Source organism: Anoplopoma fimbria, chromosome 9 (genome assembly GCF_027596085.1).
Source record: "Anoplopoma fimbria isolate UVic2021 breed Golden Eagle Sablefish chromosome 9, Afim_UVic_2022, whole genome shotgun sequence".
Classification (NCBI taxonomy): Eukaryota; Metazoa; Chordata; class Actinopteri; order Perciformes; family Anoplopomatidae; genus Anoplopoma; species Anoplopoma fimbria.
Window position 1 is genome coordinate 7,616,102 of NC_072457.1, and position 19,403 is coordinate 7,635,504.

Here is a 19,403-nt window from a genome sequence, read left to right on the forward strand (position 1 = left end):
ATAAGCAAGCAAAATCTCGCGATGTTTGGGCGAAAACAGCCACCACTTCTCCACACACACACACACACACACACACACACACACACACACACACACACACACACACACACCCCACACACACACACATTCACACACATTTTTTACCCAACACCTCCGCCACACGTGCCAACCGGATTTAGGCTGTGAAACCATAAAAAAAAAAAAAGATCAAGTAGATGAAAAAATATGCTTAATACAAATATAAATGATCATGGTAAGTCAACAATACTAGATATGTAGTCATATAAAAGGCAATAGTCAGGCATATAAGATAGTAAACAACATTATGAGATAGTAAAAATTGGACATTCAGTTGTTAAAGTATGTGAAAATAAACACACACATAATTGAAAACATGATGTGACTTTTGACATTAGTTTTTTCATTTCCAAAACTTTTGATTTTCTTGGCAGAGAAGAGCTTCTGTTTAGCCATGAGGTCATGTACTTAACTTTTTTTTTTTTTTTTTTTTTTTTTTTTTTTTTTTTTTTACAGTTATTGGAATTAAGCAACAAAAGAAATCCTTAAACATATATATTTTATATACATTTGACAACTTTGGGGCAAAACAAATTATAAATAATAGAGAGCCTTCTTTTGTTTATTTTGCCCTTGGACTCCTCCCTACATGAGGTAAATGAGGTGTACAAAATATTAAAAACTATTCTCAATTTAATACAGACCAACACACTACCATAAAGTACAGCTAATACAGTTGATTCAAAGAACCAACAACCAAAGTAGTTTTATTGATTAAGGAGATATTTTCATTTCTCAGGGCTGTTTTAATGAATTGCATTACACTGTGCAGGTGTTTCTATTTTTCTGGAAAATTCAGTGTATATGCTATCTTCTTTTATGGACTTATTTTGTCATAAAAGTATAAACATAGTATCATCCATGTTTGAATGCAGAGCTGTCTCTTAATGAGTATTTATAACATCTGTGAGCTGATGTGAAAATGACAGGGTGGCTGCTGCCTTCACATCAAAAGAACCAGGCGGCTCAGCAGCAGTCCACTGAGAGTTCAGACCACAAGTATCCTCCTACTTACCTTAAAAACCAAAAAAAGATATTTCAGTAAAGAAATCAACGGTGCCACATTAAGTTTACAAGATTTGTTTGACCCTCCTCACTTAAGGACCACGTGGATCAATATTTGTATTAATCACTGATCAAGCTGTGTATGATACACAATGATGTTATACTGCATGAGCCAACTGTAATTAAGTACAATTATGACATACTTTACTTGAAGTCATAGTATTAAAGTATTCAACGCTTAAGGCTTTATATAAAAAACATATAATATGCTTTTATGGTTTATAATACTAATCCAACCAGTAGTATACAAAATATCTTAAATTAGCAGACAACATTAAAATGCTCTGTCATGTATTTGTTAGTGACAAAAACTGAATAATATAATAATATAACACGAGCCATTCTACATATTGAGTACTTTTACTTCTGCTACTTTGTTATGCTGATAATACTGCTGTGCTGCTACTCAAGTAACATTTGAATGGAGTATTTTTTCGCCCACAGTAATTTCTACTTTTACTTAAATTAAGGAACCGCATCCAAAACTGATTAATAACATCTCTTAATCCAAATAAAAAAAGGCCAGTTGTAGTTTTGAGTTTAAGTAAAAATGTTGCAGCATCCTTAACTTGAGTCATATCCGATGGTGTATAAATAAAAAAGTACATTTGAGAACATCAATTTTACACGATGTTCCTACCTGTTAAGTCAAGTCTTCTGTGAATAAGTTGTTAGTTGACTGTTCTGTTCCTCATGTTTAAACATCACAGTGAACATCTGTACATACATTAGGGCTTAAGGTTAATGAGGTAAAAGATCCGTGCAGCCTATAGAGTCAACATATAGAGTGGAACAACTCTGTCTGACCTCTCGTCTCAATGAGGGATTAACTGATGAACCTAAATGGTGCTGGCACATCAAGAACTAACTGTTCTCTTTAAATGCTGCAGAATTGTTTTGTACTGAAAACTCTGACGCAAAATGTTGGATCATAAAAAAACCAAAACTGCATTACATTACATTACATTACATTACATTACAGTCATTCAGCAGACGCTTTTATCCAAAGCGACTTACAGGAAGTGTATTCAACATAGGTATTCAAGAGAACTACTAGTCACCAGAAGTCATAAGTGCATCTCCTTTCTTAAACAAGCATCTAAGAGCATAAACCAGAGCAAAAGTATAGTGCAGAGGCAAATTACTTACTAATTGAAAACAATAATTGCAACAGACTAATACGAATATAAGAAGTGCTACAAACTACTACGAATACAATAAGTGCAACAAACTAATACGAATACAATAAGTGCAGCGAACTGATACGAATGCAATAAGTGCAACAACTAATACGAATGCAATAAGTGCTACGAGGAAGGCTCAGGGTAGTACTTAAGGGTAACTGCACTGTAATTATGGACATTGGTCAAGGTATGCCGGAAAAACTCCCTTACAGAAGTCTTCGCAACAGTTATTTATTCCACACAGAATGAATTATACCTCATGATCTTACTTTCCACAAGCAGATTAAATTACTAGTGAGTCACGGCAGGGACAGCTCGATGAATTAACGAGGACCTTCACCTTAATGACAGACCAGCTATCCAGAAGAATAAAGAGAAACCTATGATCTTGGCTACGTAAAATCTTTCATAACCACAAAACACACACTAGATATGAAGCAGTGAGTGAGCCTGGCTTAAATATTTTGAACTATGACAGACAGAAAGATTAAAATCATCAGAGCAGAGATTTCACTTTAGGCATAATTAAGCTGACATTTTTTAAAACCTTAGACACAGTGACCTCTGTTTCAGCAGAAACACAGCTGAGCTTTAAACTGCAGCTTCTGAGGACATAGTTATCGGTTTATCAAAACGTGATTTGTTACAAAAACTGAAAGGTTTATAGTCATATTAGTTTCTAAACTGCTGTTAAGCGATTGACAGAACAAATTGGTCAAAGTCTTGAGAAAACCGGGATAAGACCATTTAACATACAGTAAGTAAACTCCATTAAATACATGTACGCAAACCGGAGAGTAAGACTGCAGCAGCACTTTCTCTGTAATAAAATAGAACTGGTTTGCAGTGAGCATTGTTTATGGATATGCACATATGCCACTTTAAGCTTGTGCACAGTCAACAGAAAGTTTGCAAACATCCACCTTGACTTCAATCTAGCAAACTTGTTTTCCTAAAATGTTGAAACATCATTTTATTACGATGTTATTTGGATTTTTATTTTTTTTATACAAATAGAGGAGCAAGTCATCCATTGTTGTATGGTGATTGGTTATTTTTTTATGTTACTGGCCTAGAAATGTTAACATTTTACTGCTTATATTGATAAATGTGGTCAAGAGATGCATTCATTTATCCAAACACTCAATAGTTCATGGATGTTCAGAACTGTGTACAGGGGTTCAAATTTCAGTGAAATATGTTGATTGTTTTTTAATTAATCAATTAGTCTATAAATGCCCATCCAATCAGTTTGCCCATGAAAGTCCTGTACGAACATCAGTCCAAAGCTAATTTAAAGATAATTAATTAAAAGTGATTGAAAACAGTAAAACGATGCACATCCTCACAATTAAAAGGCTGGAATCAGAGTACTTGTAGCTTTTTTATCTGATAAATGACTTAAACTTATTATCAAAATGACTTGGTCTTGTCACTCAAGCAGAACAGGAATAGAGAACAGACGATACCATCTCCTATAAAGAACCAAACACTGAGACACAGTCAGGTAGCATTGTGTTTGAATGTTTATTTAAAGTTATTCCCACTGCGCACCCCCTCCATGTGTGAAAGCCTAATCTGAAAGGAGGAGGATACAGGCCACTATAGCGCCACATCAGCACATTAATAACAAAGGCTACTCCTTTAGTCACACCTTCCCCCCCGACTGGTATGGCACTCTGTGCTGCCCTGTGATAACACACTTGCATGGTGAGGCTAGTTCATAACACAACCCTTAAAAAAAAAAAAAAAAAAAGGAAGGTCCAATAAGAGACGGGGGCTGAGATGAGAGAGCAAGTTACTCCAATTGATGAATAGAAAAAAAAGGAGGCAGTATTACTAATTACAAAGTTCCACAGAAAAAAAAATGATGGTGTGAGACAAAGAGAAAATATTAAATATAAAGTATCCTCTCTTGTCCCCGGATGTGGCTGCTGATCCGCAAGGCGTGCTTTGATGATGTCACTAAATATGAATGTTGAGGCTCTTGAACCCCAAAATTCACAGCGTGGTCGTCGTCCTCCAATCAATGACACAGTTCCTCTCTCCTCCTTCCACACAAAAACGGATGGACTGAAAGAGAGAGAGAGAGAGAATACAGATTAGGAACAAAACAGTTTTATCTACATGAACAGAAGGAATAATACGCCAACAGTGGTTTCCATCTAAAAGGCTGAAGTCATTATACAAGGCAGATGTCCCTACATTTTTCTATGATTTTGAATAGTTTTGTTCAAGTTTTTGTTTATGTACACAAAACAGGAACTACTTTCATTCATCAAATTCAGCAGACGCGAAACAAAATTTCGCCAGAATTGTCATCTCAAGACTAGAAGTAACTAAGAAATAGAAAATGTTTGTAATTTGAGTGATGCGACCCTTTAACAGGAGCTAAATATGCAGTTCAGGCAGAACAAACACTGTCTGCGACGTGTGTTCCAAGAATTCTTTAAGCCTAGTAAAACAGAAGCTGGAGCGTCTTTAGCTTCTGTACTCTCACTATAACCCAGTGAAACAAACAAACGAGTGTTGTATAGTTAAGAAAAGGATTTAAAGAAAATCCTTCCCTTTTGATTGGATCGACAAAAAATATTCAGGCTTCGAGTTTAAGCCATATTGCCCTGCTAGCTACTACAACACACAAACGGTGTGACAGGTTTCCCTAGCTGGTCGCCCAAAGTCTCATTTGATTGGGTCTTTAATCGTATGTTGGACAAACTGTGTGCGAGTGTTACCTGCGTAGGGGACTACAGATCTCCAAGGGGAATGATTTCTTCGTTGATAAAAAACTCAATGGTCTCCTCCTCCCAGTCGTCCACATTGCTGTCGAGCTCATCAGTGTCCACTCCTGAAGGACGGACACACAAATGTCAGTGATTTCCTTACTTAAAGATAAATAGGTGAAAGGTTCAGAGGTACAAAACGTGAGAAAGGTCCCACCTCCTCTGAGCTCGAGACGGGCGCTCTTCTGCTCCAGGTAGGTCTGCTGCGCTGTTTCCCTGTAGCTGCGGTAGTCGTCCATCATGGTCCTGCGCTTGTCCACCAGCTCCTACTCACAAACAGATACAAACATTCAGTTTCATAAAACAGACTCATGTTCTGGGTCCTAAACATGCAGCGTTTATCAATAAATTATTTGTTTGTCTCTCGTATGAAAGCAACAAAGAGATTTTGAGAGCTTTTTAAATTCTTCATGAGAGACAAAGATGATTGATTCACAACTTGATGTGCTTGAACACACACTTTAATTCTACTGCATGTTATCACCATATCAACTGGTTATTGAGGGGACAGATTATACAGATAGTTGTGACAGCATCCCTCCTAACAAACTCTACTAGATAAAAAGGTTAGATGTAGACGTGAACAGCCTAAAGATCAGTTAAAGAAATAGACATGACAAACCTTAGAAGCCTTGGACTGGCTCAGACGATCCTTCTGCTCAAAGATCTTCGAGTATTTCTTGAGATCCTTCTTGATCGTCTGCAAGAGGAAGACAGATATTTACTGTAAATAGGACGGCTCCACAGTGAAACAAATCAAATAGACACAGGATGTTGTAGATGTGAGCCTCAGATCAGAGTTAGAATCAGGAGCCGCAGTGCAGCTCTCATACGAGGTGTCAGAAAAGTAATTTAGTCTGTCATCACTGGCTCCACACACACACAGTATATATACACTGTATATAATAAAGATGAAATGGTACCTTGATCTGTTCTATGCCGAGCAGGGTGGTAGGTCTGGGTCTCCAGAGCAGCTGACAGAAGCGGTCCTTGTTGTTCTTCTGGAGGAGGCGGCCCTGGAACGTCCACAGCCAGTACGCATTGTCCACCTAAAGGATGCACATTAAAGAAGGTGGGGGAAAGGATGCAACTTCAGTATGTTGTTATGAAGTTCAGTATTCTACACAATCAATGGTAAATTGGTCTGGAAAGAAAAAGTATTTGTGGAGTCACGCGGCAGCACGCACCTTGTGGCTCCACCAGGAGACGGAGGTGACGACGTAGCGGCCGGTCGGGTCCCACTCTACGTCAGAGGCCATGTAGTGCTCTGCTATGTTCATCATGGTGCAGTCTGACGTGTCCACAAAGGCGAGAGCTCCATTCATACTGAACACAGACAGGAAGATAGAAGATTATAGACTCGCGCGTACATCAAAACTTACAAATATATATTTATACAATACTGTGAGCCTCAGATCAGAGTTAGAATCAGAGGAGCTTAGCTCTCATACGAGGTGTCAGAAAAGTAACTTAGTTTGGTCATCAGCGGCTTCTTGTTGCTGTCACTAACACAAATGCAAACACACAAACACAGAGATTTAACTGACCTTCTGAGTCCAGCCAGGACCAAAAACTGTCCCTGGGGGCTCCAGAAGATGCTGTTGGCCTGCTGCTTGTCAAACGTCTCTGAAGAAAGAAGGATGAAGTGTTGCATTCAGAGGAGGTTTACGGTGCGTACTAGACTCTGCATCCGAGTGTCATTAAGTCAGTTAGCTTGTCAGTCTGATCTACTCACTTGTGAGCTCTATCTTGCCGTTGTTTTTGACATGATAGAAGGAGACGTTGATTCTGGGAGACTCTCCGTGGAGTACCGCGAACTTGCTGCCGTTGGGTTCCCATGCAAACGCTATGATGCCTTCTGCAAAGACAGAAACACAGCGAACAATGAAGCAGGATTTATTTTGGGAAACAATAAAAAAAAAAGTTACTTTGAGTGTTTTTTATGTTCTTACCCTTCATTTCCACCACATCGACAGGAACCTGCTTCTCTCTCATGCGGAAGATTTCAAAGTTGGTGACGACGCCCTGAAAAAGGTTGAAAAATGAATTTAGCATTCGAATCTTTTGTTTTTACACAGTGAGGTCTCAGCTGTTTGGCCTCTTTCTCTTTACCTGTGTTCCTTTCGGAGTCCTGTCCACTTTCACACACAGGTAATCTCCGTTTCTCTGCCAGTGAAGTTTGCAGTCGACAACGTTGAAGAGGTTGCGGACGCGGATCTCCTGACGGGTCGGCATCTGCATCAGAGTCACTCTGGCTGGGATATCTTTGTCCTCAGGTACCCAGAATGCTATGATGTTGTCACCAGGTGACCATGAGAAGTCCCTGAGGATAAAGAGAAGCACAAATGATTGGCACCATTTCACAATTTAAAGCACCGAATTACAAGAAGATAAAGCATGTTTTCTTACTTGATCCCAGAAATCTTGAGACTCTTCTTGTCGAGCAAGCCCATTGACTAAAAGGAGCAGAAAAAAAAATACTTTAATGTCAGCTGCACACTTTACAAATACTCAAAACTATATGTGGTCTTTGTTTGTACTTACTGGAGTCTCATAGATGCTCAGCGTGTCTGTGGTCATCCTGGCAAAGAACTTTCCGTCGTGGCTCCATCTGGGAACAAATATGCTCCATTATAATACATTCAAATCACTGCAGGAGCAACAAATGTTAAAGCAACATAAAAGTCAATTAGATTTTGACAATGAGAGAGAAAAACTGACTTGAATATGGGCCAGTGTGCAGAGCTCTCGCAGTGGAAACCCCTCTTCTTGTGTCCGGTCAGAATGTCCCAGATGATGATGGCCTGTGGGTCCTCCTTTGTGTCCATCAGTGGACTGAAGGTCACCACATACCTGGAAGGCAGCACAACCACACATGGAGCTTCAGATACGGCACTATTTATTCAACATTATTACATCGTTCATTACTAATAAATAAAGCTCATGAGTTGAATAGTTTTGAACCAGGACTTCCACTTTTTGGATCGAGTGGTTTGTCATATTTTCTTTTCTAAAGCTGTTATTTCAATGTGTCAAGATACAGATTTCATCAACAGTTTGGTAAATAAAAGTATTGGAATCGGCAGATGAGTCAGATTGGGGCCCAAAAAACTTGATTGGGACATGCCTAATTTATTGAAATCCTATACATACATTGGTTTTCTTTCTAAATAAAGATTCATTCACACTGATGCAGCTGATGAAGGCACGTAAGGTGAAACCCATCTGTACATGTCTCTGATTCATTAAAATGCAGAACATTCAGACTTATGTGAATCTAGTTCAAATTTGAAATGTTTAAATGTGAATCATGTTTCTGATTGTAGGGGAAAGGAATAGAAAAGACGGATAATCGAATATTGTCTCAAAGCATACATTGCTAACTGAACAGCAGAAATAAGTGAAAGGAGGACTATCTTTCTTTGCATTTCTTCTTTGGATGTTGCCACATTTCATTTAAGACTTGCATTCAAACAGCTGCATTAGAACATCATCTCTTACATTTCAAAAAGTGCATCAGTTCACATCATTAACGCCTGAAGCCTTATCCCACAATAGTGTTAATTATTATAAACATCAATATTGATTACCTCTCACATGGTGAGAAGTCGATGAGGGACACGCCCGAATGGCTGAACCTCTGAATCTGCTTGAACTTCTCGCCGCCCCACAATGCAATGCCACGTTGGTGAAAGGTGGCCAGGTAGGTGCCTTTAGGAGACCAGCGCACGTACGTCTCTGTCCAGCGCTGCAACAAGATACAAAAACATTATTAGTCTGCAAGCCAACCACTACTGATGATCTACATATACTACAACACCTATAAACGCTGCATTTCAAAGTGCGACCAACTACTTACTGCTCTCTCCTCAGATACGATTGGATCCTTTGCATCGTTGGCGAATATGGCGGTCCTCTCTCCGGATTCGTAGATCACACTGTACTGGTCACGACAGTCTTGGTCCTCAATCCAATGACGCATATTTCCCTGAACAAACAGACATTTTGGCATATTAATTGTTGATATTGAGTGGCTAATTTTAAAGGATTACATCGAGGCCAAACCTCACATTTCTGCTATATTTAAGAAATACAAAAAGCCCACATAATTAACTACTTATGATCAGTAAAAAGAAGTACTTGTTAATAATAAAATACTCACAAAATCTTTAAAAGGTTGCTTCTCAGGAGTTTCCCACTCATCGCTGATGTTCATGTACCTGGGGAAATAGACAAACAGAATGAATCTACTTGTCTTGCATATATCCGACGTCACATTTGCTGCATCTCTTATCTGACACTGCAGACTTACTTGTCAAAGTCGGTGAAGAGGTTGACCCTGAATGTGTGTTGCTTGTCGAGTTTGTATCCATCTGCGTTCTTAACCGCCTCAAGGGCCTGCGTAGGACCAGAATACTCCAAGAAGATATACCTGCATGAGATATGGGTTTGTTTAACATCTTATTTTACACATTAAAGCAAGTATACGTCCATTAACAGTGTATAGAGCAGATCACATACCCTTTGGTCAAGCCATCAGCGTCTGGGTAGAACTCATTGGTGATCTTGCCAAACTTGGAGAAAATCTTGTGTATGACGTTCTTGAGTTTCTCCAAACGCTCTGGGCCAACTTGAGGGACGTTGTCCACCACCACCACCGAGTCTATGCCGTCAGCCTCCTGGGGCTTCTCCCTCAGGATGTCTTCCAGGAGCTCTGAAGTGAAGAGAAAGAGGGGCGGGGAAATTGGGGAGGGGAACATTAACGTTCGTCACTTATCTGATCTGTCTGGGTTAAACTTTGGTTAGAAATACAATTTCATGCCCCTATGGCTCTCAATGGAAACAGCAATGAAACTACTGTCTTAATTTTCTTACATCATATGAATGATTATCAGCACTTTAATTCTATAGACAGGAAACATAGGAAGTGAAAAGAGACGATACATGCTACAAAAGATCCTCAGCTGAAATGGGAATGAAACAGGTATAATATGCCTCAACTAATTCGCCATTTTTCTACAGCCACAGTGAACAGATAAAAAAAGGTGGTACACTGTGAAAAGAGCAAATAATACCCTAAATGATCAAACTTTTGTTAAATGCTCTATAATCTGATGTCAATTAAATAGGCACACGTGTCTTAACCTAATGCATCTAATGTTTTAGAGAGGGGTTAATCCAACTGCATTGTAAAATTGGGGGTTTGTGTTTCTGTGAATTGTTTCACTTCAATCAGAGAGGTGTTTCTAATGTTAAACCCACCCTAATTGATATAAATGGACTGGACATTATATTAAAATCTACTCCCCAGCACCTCAATGTAGGCTGTAATAAAAACCAAACCTTTATAAAACAGTGTGAACCAAAATTGAACATGTTCTTCACATGTGAGTATTGTATTGCATGGCTGTTAGGTGAACTTATACACCAACTAAACACTCAGTTTGCTGATGTGTCATTTGTTCACATCTCTGCAGACATGAGGGGCTTTAAGCAGCCAGCTCCCCTCCACCCTGCGTTAGCATTCACCTTCATCTGATGGGAAAGCCACCAGCTGCTTCATACAAACCACACACTAATGGTTTTTTCAGTAATTCTTTTGGTGTATAAAAAAAATAATCCAGCCACCTATTATGACATTATTCTCATTAGTCATACTGACAGCGACAAGGCCTCACAGTGAGCTGTCTGGGTCTGGATGAGTAGGAAAAAACTCGATCTAATGTTATGTTTTATTATTGTTACAACCACATAAACATCTGTATATTATGGCCAGGTAGGCAAAATGACAAGCTACGTAGCTTTGTAGCGTTTTAATTCAACCAGCGCGGTGCTAAGCTAACTGTTAGCAACAGGCCGCAAAGCCGGCCAGTTTCCTGCCGCCGCTCACCCTCGTCCTCGATGTCATCCTCGAAGTCCTCCGGGTCGCTGAAGGAGGGCTCCTCCTCGTCGTACTCGGGGTCGTCCACCATGTCCACCGTATCTTGCATTTATTAGCTAATCACGAGACGGGTTTCTCGCCACTACGGAGCTGAATCCTGGTTAAAAAAAGAGGCTGACGGTCCTCGACCGGCGCGGCACCATGTGCGGGTTTGTGAAAATGGACGTCGTGACGTAGCCGTGACCCCGGAAGTAGTTCTACGGGAAGAGAACGCAGAGGGAAGCCACGCACACACGCTGGATCTGAAACGATTTCCCGCGAGAAGGACGTTTAGCTTGACTACAAGGGGGGAAAACTACAACATTTAGTTGTTGTATTTATCTGTTCCCTTTCACTTTACACAACACAATATATCTTCTAGTCTGTTTATGCTTCAATGTGACTGCAGCTGTGAGGTCACCGGGGTGGACACACACCTGAGCACCATGGACGGAGAGTGTGTGTCGCTGCTGCCGGCTGTGTGTGAGGTGCTGGCGGCCTCCGGGAGGTCTCTGCCCGATGACACCAGCCTGGAGAAGCTGCTGGACTGGTTCTCAGGGCTCACAGAGGCCGGTTAGTACTGGACTTGATAGTTTTGTTGTCTTTTTTTTTTCTGCCTGGTTTCTCCCTCTTTGAAATCTCAAAGGTGGAGCTTTCAGGTGTTTTACTTTTGCTATTCCTGTAGTTGGATGTGAACTGGAGACATACAGTACCAGTCAAAAGTTTGGACACACCTTCTCATTCAAGAATCTAAAATATAAAACATATTCTGGTTTGTTGAACATTTGTTTGTTTACCACATAATTCCATATTCCTTCCTTCCTGCTGCTGTCAGGTTGCACAACCAGCTCTGCTCCCAGTAGACCACATGACACTAATACACTGCAATACAATAGTTATAATAGTTTCTGTCTGTTTATATAATATTTACATATAGTATATATAATAGTTACTGTGGATTCTCTACAGTTTTTTACTGTTTTTTTTATTGCTCATTTGCTTATTTATAATACTTAATTTGATCTTATTTATTTTACTATGTCTCTTGTTTGCACTAACCTCTATGCTGCTGTAATCCTGTAAATTTCCTAATAAAGGATTATCTTATTTTATGTGTTCCTTCATAGTTTGGATGTCTTCAATATTAATCTACAATGTAGAAAAAAAATAAAATAATGAAAAACCATTGAATGAGAAGGTGTGTCCAAACTGTTTGTTATGTTGCATTTATCTTTATGTCTGGCATTTATCTTTATGAGCACCATATAAACCAAAATAGGGCTGCAGCTACCAATTATTTTGATCTGCAGGTTTTTTCATAGAGGATAGTGCGAACAAGAGACATAGTAAAAAACAAGATAAAAAATAAAAAAACAGTAAAGAATTCACAGTTACTGAAATATTATATATACAGACAGAAAGTATTATAACTATTGTATTGCACAGTGTACATTTTGTGTATAAAAAGTCATAAAATAGTGTCACAGCCGAGCTCTAATACTGGGACAAAAACAGGAGACCAACAGGTATACAAAATAATAAACTAATTGATTTAACTTGATCAAAACTAGATGAAATAGATGAATGAATCAGTACAGCAACTGAGTAGTGTAGGGAGTGGGTGGTATAAATGTGTCTTATGGATGGCGTGTGTAAAACGACTACCTGTTAATATTTATCGTGATATAATACTTACATGGTGCATATTCCTAAATAAATGTATCTATAAGAGTGAAGCTGTTGTTTGAAGTCTGCTAAAGGCAAAGTGATACAAAGGAAATGCACAAAGAGTGAGGAGAACAGAAGGATCTGCCTTGAGGTTTATTCAAAACGATGATGGATAGATGGATATTAGATCTGTGCCGCTGTCTCATGTCAAACCCTTTTCTCCTCGTGAAGGGCGATCTCTGCTGGAGGCCTGCCCCTGTCTGCTTGAATTCATATCAGCTGTGGTTCAAAACACAGCGACAGATCCCGGTGTCCTCTCCTTCACCCTCAGACTCACCGGCTTAATGGCTGCCACCGAGGACAGCTTCGTAAAGCTTCAGGTAGAGTAAACGACACATTGTACTTTTACGAAACTGTTACAATCTATTTTCTGACTTTGGTGACTTTCCCCACCATGCAGGAACGCTCAGTTCTGAACCAGGTCTTCCACCTTCAGCACTGGCAAGAAGCAGGACTCTGGGAGGATCCCTGTTTACGGATCGGCTGGATCCAGGGCTTAAAGAGCATGCTGCAGCACCCAAAGGCTCTCAGTTTCTTTGTGCAATCAGGTGACTCTTCATCTAGCAAATGAGACAATCTTTCCCTAATATGTTGTGTATTATAAAAGACAATTTAATGAGAGACAATATTTAATTCATATAATCTATTTTCCTCACAGATTTCATTGACCCGCTCCTTCAACTCCAGACTGACACGAGTCTGTTCGTTGCCTCGGCTGCCAATCAAATGCTCGCCCACATCCTGCTCTTCTTTCAGCCGGTTTCGTCTGCAGGATGTAACGGCGTAGCTGAGAAAGAAGAAGAAGAAGACGGGGGGACGCATACCAGTGCAGAGTACACTGCTGCTGTCACGGCGATCTCAGAGTACCTAAAGGTGTCGCTGGTTCCCAAAAAGTACACAGAGCTCCGCCAGAGTCTGCAGATCCTCAAACTTCTGGCCCTGCTCCTGGCCCCGGCCGGGCCTCCTCTCTCGGACAAGCTGCTCCGGACGGTCGCGGACGCTCTGGAGGAACTGGTGACGGCAGGCTGCAGTCAGCTCACACTGCCTCTGATGGACGTCATTCTGGCTGCATGCAGGTAGACTGTCTCTCTCATATGAAGTCAAAATCAAAAGCAATTGCATCAATAAATAAAATGTCAGTAAATACAAAAAACTACATATAATACTCAAGTTAACATCATTGTCACATTTGTCTGCAGCCGCTCCGGCGCCGATGAACGTGTCCCAGACCAACGCGTCAGCCGTCTTCTGTCGTCCATGTTGAGCAGTAACAAACCCGCCGACCTCATTCATGCTGCAGCTGCTTTTCTTCGCAGAGGTCACCAGTAAGCATCTGTTCACCAGTACAGCCTCAGCTCTCTGACATCAAGTAGTTCAAGTTGTAGAAAACATGGATCTATTTACCCATGGCTGCTGTTTTCTTCTTCTTCTTCTTCTTCTTCTTCTTCTTCTTCTTCTTCTTCTTCTTCTTCTTCTTCTTCTTCTTCTTCTTCTTCTTCTTCTTCTGTGTTTCTTAGCAGCGATATTGTCCACACAGCCCGGGCCGTGAGAATACTACTGCTACCCCTCCACATTGTTACTGGTCAGACTCTACTGGGCACTAACACCACTGGTAAAACACACAGATATATACGCAGTAATACAGAATTCTAAAGCATGTTTAGCTCCTTTATAACTAGATGTACTTTTGTCCCTGCAGCAGAGGAGCACCAGTCTTCAGTGGCAGAGCAGCTGAAGTGTAAAACCTCCTGCATCTCTATGATCTGTGTCTGTCTGACAAACACGCCACGGATCACACTCTTGGTGAGGCTTTAAAGACGACCGGAGGAAATGGACTGTATTCTTTATGTGCAGCAGACTAACATCAATGCCTCTCTCTCTCTTCTTCCTCCCAGCCTTCTGGAGTCCTCCCCTGTCCTCCAGATTTAATTGTCACTGCAGTTCTGTCACTGTTAAGGATCTGCAGCGGTGTCTCCTCCTCCTCCTCCTCCTCCTCCTCCTCCTCCTCCTCCTCCTCGTCCGCTGGTTGCAGGGAGGTTTGCAGAAACGTTATCGGCAGTGGAAAAGTTCAGAAATGTGCCCTCGAGGCTCTGACGGCTCTCAGCAGCAGCCCAGGTAACACTGTGTGTTTATGTGGGATGATCCTGATAGAAATAATGTTCACTCCTACTTCAGCCTGAAGGAAAACTTTATTGGAAAGACAGCCACAGGGACAACCAAGTTTAGCTAAACTTTGAAATATAACATGCGGTATGACATAAAAAAAAAAGAATAGTATTTAATCAAATGCCTCAAATGATTATTGTAAACATGTAGCAGAACAATAACGATGATCTTAAGTTATTTTCTTGGTTCTGAGTGGCAAAATCCCTCTAAAAGTAATTATATCTAATAAAACAATTTGAAGGATTCTCCAACAAAATAGAAGAAAGTCAGATAAAATATCCTCATGCACTGACACAAAAACAAATGCTACAGTATATGAACATTATGTGTTGTCTGTGAGAAAGTGTATTTCAGGTTGAAACATTAAGCTTGTGTTCCTCCATCTTGTGTGTTTTAGGAGCGACGGAGAAGATCAGTGAAGTGTTCACAGTTCTGATGCAATATCTGGACAATCCTGATTCTGATCCCACTGTAAGTTGTGTGTGTGTGTTTCTGTCAATGCTTTTTAGAATACAACTTATTTTATTCAATTAACTTGCTCATTAAAAGAGATTTGAAAATTTTCTTTAAATTAGTTTCAGAGCAAGATGTTTCTTTTCCATACTGAGGTGTACATTCTGTCCTGTATAGAGTAAATCATTTTGAGAGTGAAACAGAAGGATCAGGGTACAAAATGAGCACTTTCCACTGGCCAAATGCTGGTAAAATATGCATGTTACTGGAGGATTTACTTCACTCACCAGACAAACAAGCAAAGTTAATGTATTGAGTGTCTGGTACAATTAAAACATTCACAAGCCATTTGGCTAGTGGACAAAGTTGAGTAGTATGACATCATGATCTTAACTAAAGGTCCATTTAGTAGCTTTTTCTGCAGCTTTCAGTCACATCAATAGTTTGCATAACTGTCATTGTGACAGTAAATTTGGCTATAAATACTGTGTGAGATGAAATGGTTAGTTGAGAAACAGAATATTAACCATTTTGATAAAATCATTTTTTTCTCGGAACAATACTAAACATTCACTGGTTACAACTTCTCAAATGTATAAATTGGTTGTTTTATGTTTTATTTATCGTTGAAATTTCTTGAAATTTTGGCTTTTTTGTTTTGGCCAGACAAAACCAAGATGTTGGGTTCTGAGAAATTGTGATTTGTTAGACATAAACGAGTCATCAAGAAATGAATCGGCTGATTTAACGATGAGTCAAATAACTGTGAGTTGTGGCCTTATATAAGTATACACACAGGCGTACTATATGTATCACCTCACAGATTTAAGCGATTGTGGCTCAGTAGAGGATGGTTAGACAGGCGCATATGCTTTGGCTCTCTGGCTTTTTGTGTGGTCACATGAGATTCTCCTCCACATTGACTCCATTTCTAAAGTCACAATGAGAGTCTTAGTCTCTTTGTGAGGCTTATACACTTAAGCTGTAAGTTATTGTTGTTTTCTTTCATTGAAGTGGCTGTTTGTGTTCCTAAGGTGCTCCACAAGTCCTACCAGGCCTTAGTGAAGTGGATGAGTGTGTGCACGGACCTGTCTTTTGTAACGGACCAGCTCAGACAAGGTAAAGATCACTAGCAACCATAAATACTGATGGCAATAATACTCAGAAATGTGTCTCTGAAGTTAAATGCATCTGTATACATATATGTTAGATCTCGTGGAGGTGGTGAAGAAGCGAGCGTGTGACATGCGTTGGGAGGTCAGAGACTCGACGGTGGAGTTTCTGGGACACCTGGCAGGTGTACGTGTCTCTATGGCAACAGCCGAGGAGGTGCGTGATGCGTCAGAGGTGCTGCTGGGACGCCGCTGTACCACTCCTCTCCTGAAAGAGGCACTCCAGGATACGGAGAGCTACGTGAGAGCCAGCGCCATCTCTGCACTGGCAAAGACACTGACACACAGCTGGCGGCAGGGGGCAGCACAGAGTCAGGAGGAGGTAGGAAGACATTGGTTTAGTGTTAATCTGAAAAAAACAGTTGGCACAAAATGATGGTGAATAACTTGCTGTGGTGTACGACACTATATGAGATGTCATTTATCTTAGATTGTGGATAATTTAACATAAGCTGCTACTTTCTTTGGACCAAGACAAGTTAGGATCAACATTTAGAAATTGATGTGTTTTGGTCAAGTCCAACTTTCCACACATACCGGTTTGCAATATGTTAAATTTATCGTGGTTCCCAACAAATTAGCTTTTTTCTTCCACCTCCACAACATCACCCGAGTTCACCTACAGTCAAATGCAAACATTCTCATTCTCAGGCCCACCTGTCTGTAGCATTAAGAAAGTACCAACTAGTCTAAAATGCAGCTGCTAGAATTCCTACTAAACCAAAATGTTTGAACACTTAATACCAATTCTTTCCTTGAATCATTGTCCCTGAGGTCAATTCCTTTCATGAGCGTTTGCATAATTTTCTGACAGCGCTTCGCAAAAACTCATGCGTCATGGCAACAAACTCTTCGTCCACATTGCAGGAAACTTGCAATAAGAAGGGGTCATGTTCGAGAGGTAGAGATGGTCCAAAATGTGGCTTCCTTTCACAAAAAAAGATGACAACAGGCCTATTTTCTTTAGTATTTGGTTGTTTTTTCAGACTTTACATTAGCATGTGTACATTCATATCAGATAAAAAGATTGATAAGCAATCTATTAGTGGCAGAACATTTTCTTACCTTGCCCCATAAAGGAGAGCAGTGAGATTTTTAAATCAAGACTTTTTCTTTGCTCTCGTAGTTAAATTGTATAACTGTTTGACAGCACATTTGTGTTTTTAATGTTATTGTTTTCTCTTTCTCTTTCTGTCTTCTTTATTATTTTTATTATTTTGTGTATTTACACTCAAAATAAATCTACTAACCCGTGTCGGTGTTCAGGGCCTCTAAAGATAAAGAGAAATGAAAAACTTGAGGTTTCTTTTATCAATGAAACTCTGTTTTCTTCCAGACTGAAATAGTGAGCCGGCTGCTTGAAATCCTCTCCGAGGACACGGAGGGATTCCCCAGGAGGGCCGTCGTACAATACTTCATCTCCTGGTTCTCCTCACGCTCATCGTCCGCGCCCTCATCCACCACTTCCCCCTCGCTCCTGATGCAGTGCGTGCGCTCCGTCCTCTCACAGGGCAGCGCCGATCTGGACTGGGAGGTCAAAGTTCACACGCTGGAGCTGGCCGAGCTGCTGCTGGACAAATCCTTTTCAGGTCACCGGGGTTACAGGAAGGACTCAGACGCACATCGTGCCCAGCCGCACCCTTACGGTGTTGTCTCTGAGCGGACCAGCACTCTTCATGCACACACAGAGGGGGCGGAGTCAGATTTGGCCGGCGTGGTCGAGCTCGGGGTAATCTCTGCGTTGTTTTGTGGTCTGGTCGACTGCGACAGACCTGTGGGACTGAAGGCCTGTCGACTGCTGATAACACTCAGAGACACAGTCTGCCCTCCGTCGCTAGGGCCACTGGATGCTACCGCTGCCATGGCAACGGTATCCTGTGAACTGCCTGGCCGGGGCTGGGGGCTGGAGATCAGAAAGACACTGGGGATGAAGAAGAGTGACATCACAGCAGAGAAAAGTATCACAGGAGAGGGAGGCGATGCTGCGAGCGTGAGCGTGAGCGTGAGTGTGTGTGTGGCGTTGAGGTCTCTGGGTTTGGACGAGAGGCTGGACGTCCTCGCTCAGAGCAGCGACCACGTCCACAACTCCCCCCTCTCTCTGCTGCAGGACATACTGACCGCCAGGGCCGCTCACACTCATGCAGACACACAGCCGGGGCAAGAGGTCATAGTGGACTGCTACTGACACACACACACACACACACACACACACACACACACACACACACACACACACTCACACTCACACTCACACACACACTCACACTCACAGTCGGCCTTATGTTGGGGTGTTGATGAACAACACAGTCTCATCTCAGGGTAATTTTGTGATATTTTAGCTCCTTTAGTAAAAGAGGAGTTACCCTGATTTTACTGATGTATACATGAAGAGATCAATTTCAATGTTGCAACATTTTCACTTTGTGATTTCTGACTTCACAAAAATTGCGATGAACAATGTATTCTTCGTTTCTCTGCTGTCAATTAAATACGCCAACTGATAACAGTTTTGAGATTTTTGTAAAAGATTTTATAATAAAATGTCATTAAATACAAAGCAGGAAGTTGTTGATCCTTGTTGGCTTTTTCCTTGTTGTTATGTCTCTATTGCTTTTTAGGAAACATGATTTAATGCAGTTTCACTCATCTTTAGCTCCAGCAGAGGTCAGTCACAACTCACCAATAAGAGTTCTCCACAGGCATCAAACTGAGACCTCAACCTGAGTCTTTACAACCCGACCTGTCTCATACCGCCAAATTTGAGAGCCAAATCCATACTTGTGCTTTATTTCATCCATTACTCACCATTAGTGCACCAGACTGATTTAACTCCTGCCTCACTCACCAAACACTT

At 40.8% G+C, this 19,403-nt stretch overlaps 2 protein-coding genes and 2 non-coding genes across 4 annotated transcripts; 1 reads left to right on the plus strand and 3 right to left on the minus strand.

Annotated features, from left to right (window-relative positions):
* Positions 1-3,840: 3,840 nt before the first annotated feature.
* eif3ba (eukaryotic translation initiation factor 3, subunit Ba) lies at positions 3,841-11,203 on the minus strand. The gene is made up of 19 exons (XM_054604289.1): positions 11,001-11,203; positions 9,632-9,824; positions 9,423-9,542; positions 9,273-9,330; positions 8,970-9,098; positions 8,701-8,858; positions 7,832-7,963; positions 7,655-7,721; positions 7,520-7,566; positions 7,223-7,433; positions 7,063-7,135; positions 6,846-6,968; positions 6,658-6,736; positions 6,298-6,436; positions 6,034-6,159; positions 5,733-5,810; positions 5,268-5,376; positions 5,063-5,175; positions 3,841-4,400 (listed from the first exon to the last, which is right to left on the minus strand). Exons 1-18 carry the CDS (start codon positions 11,098-11,100, stop codon positions 5,075-5,077), a joined length of 2,043 nt encoding a protein of 680 aa, XP_054460264.1. The 5' UTR covers positions 11,101-11,203; the 3' UTR covers positions 3,841-4,400; positions 5,063-5,074.
* On the minus strand, positions 5,895-5,982 carry LOC129096539 (small nucleolar RNA SNORD60). Its single transcript, XR_008531437.1, has one exon. It is a non-coding gene; the product is annotated as a small nucleolar RNA SNORD60 (small nucleolar RNA).
* Positions 6,517-6,601, minus strand: LOC129096545 (small nucleolar RNA SNORD60). Its single transcript, XR_008531443.1, has one exon. It is a non-coding gene; the product is annotated as a small nucleolar RNA SNORD60 (small nucleolar RNA).
* Positions 11,204-11,319: 116 nt separating the features above from the next.
* On the plus strand, positions 11,320-19,104 carry brat1 (BRCA1-associated ATM activator 1). The gene is made up of 12 exons (XM_054604288.1): positions 11,320-11,603; positions 12,930-13,078; positions 13,159-13,306; positions 13,417-13,834; positions 13,958-14,083; positions 14,276-14,370; positions 14,458-14,561; positions 14,654-14,873; positions 15,322-15,395; positions 16,412-16,496; positions 16,588-16,871; positions 17,886-19,104. The coding sequence occupies exons 1-12, from the start codon at positions 11,420-11,422 to the stop codon at positions 18,732-18,734; spliced, it is 2,736 nt and encodes a 911-aa protein (XP_054460263.1). The 5' UTR covers positions 11,320-11,419; the 3' UTR covers positions 18,735-19,104.
* Positions 19,105-19,403: the final 299 nt, after the last annotated feature.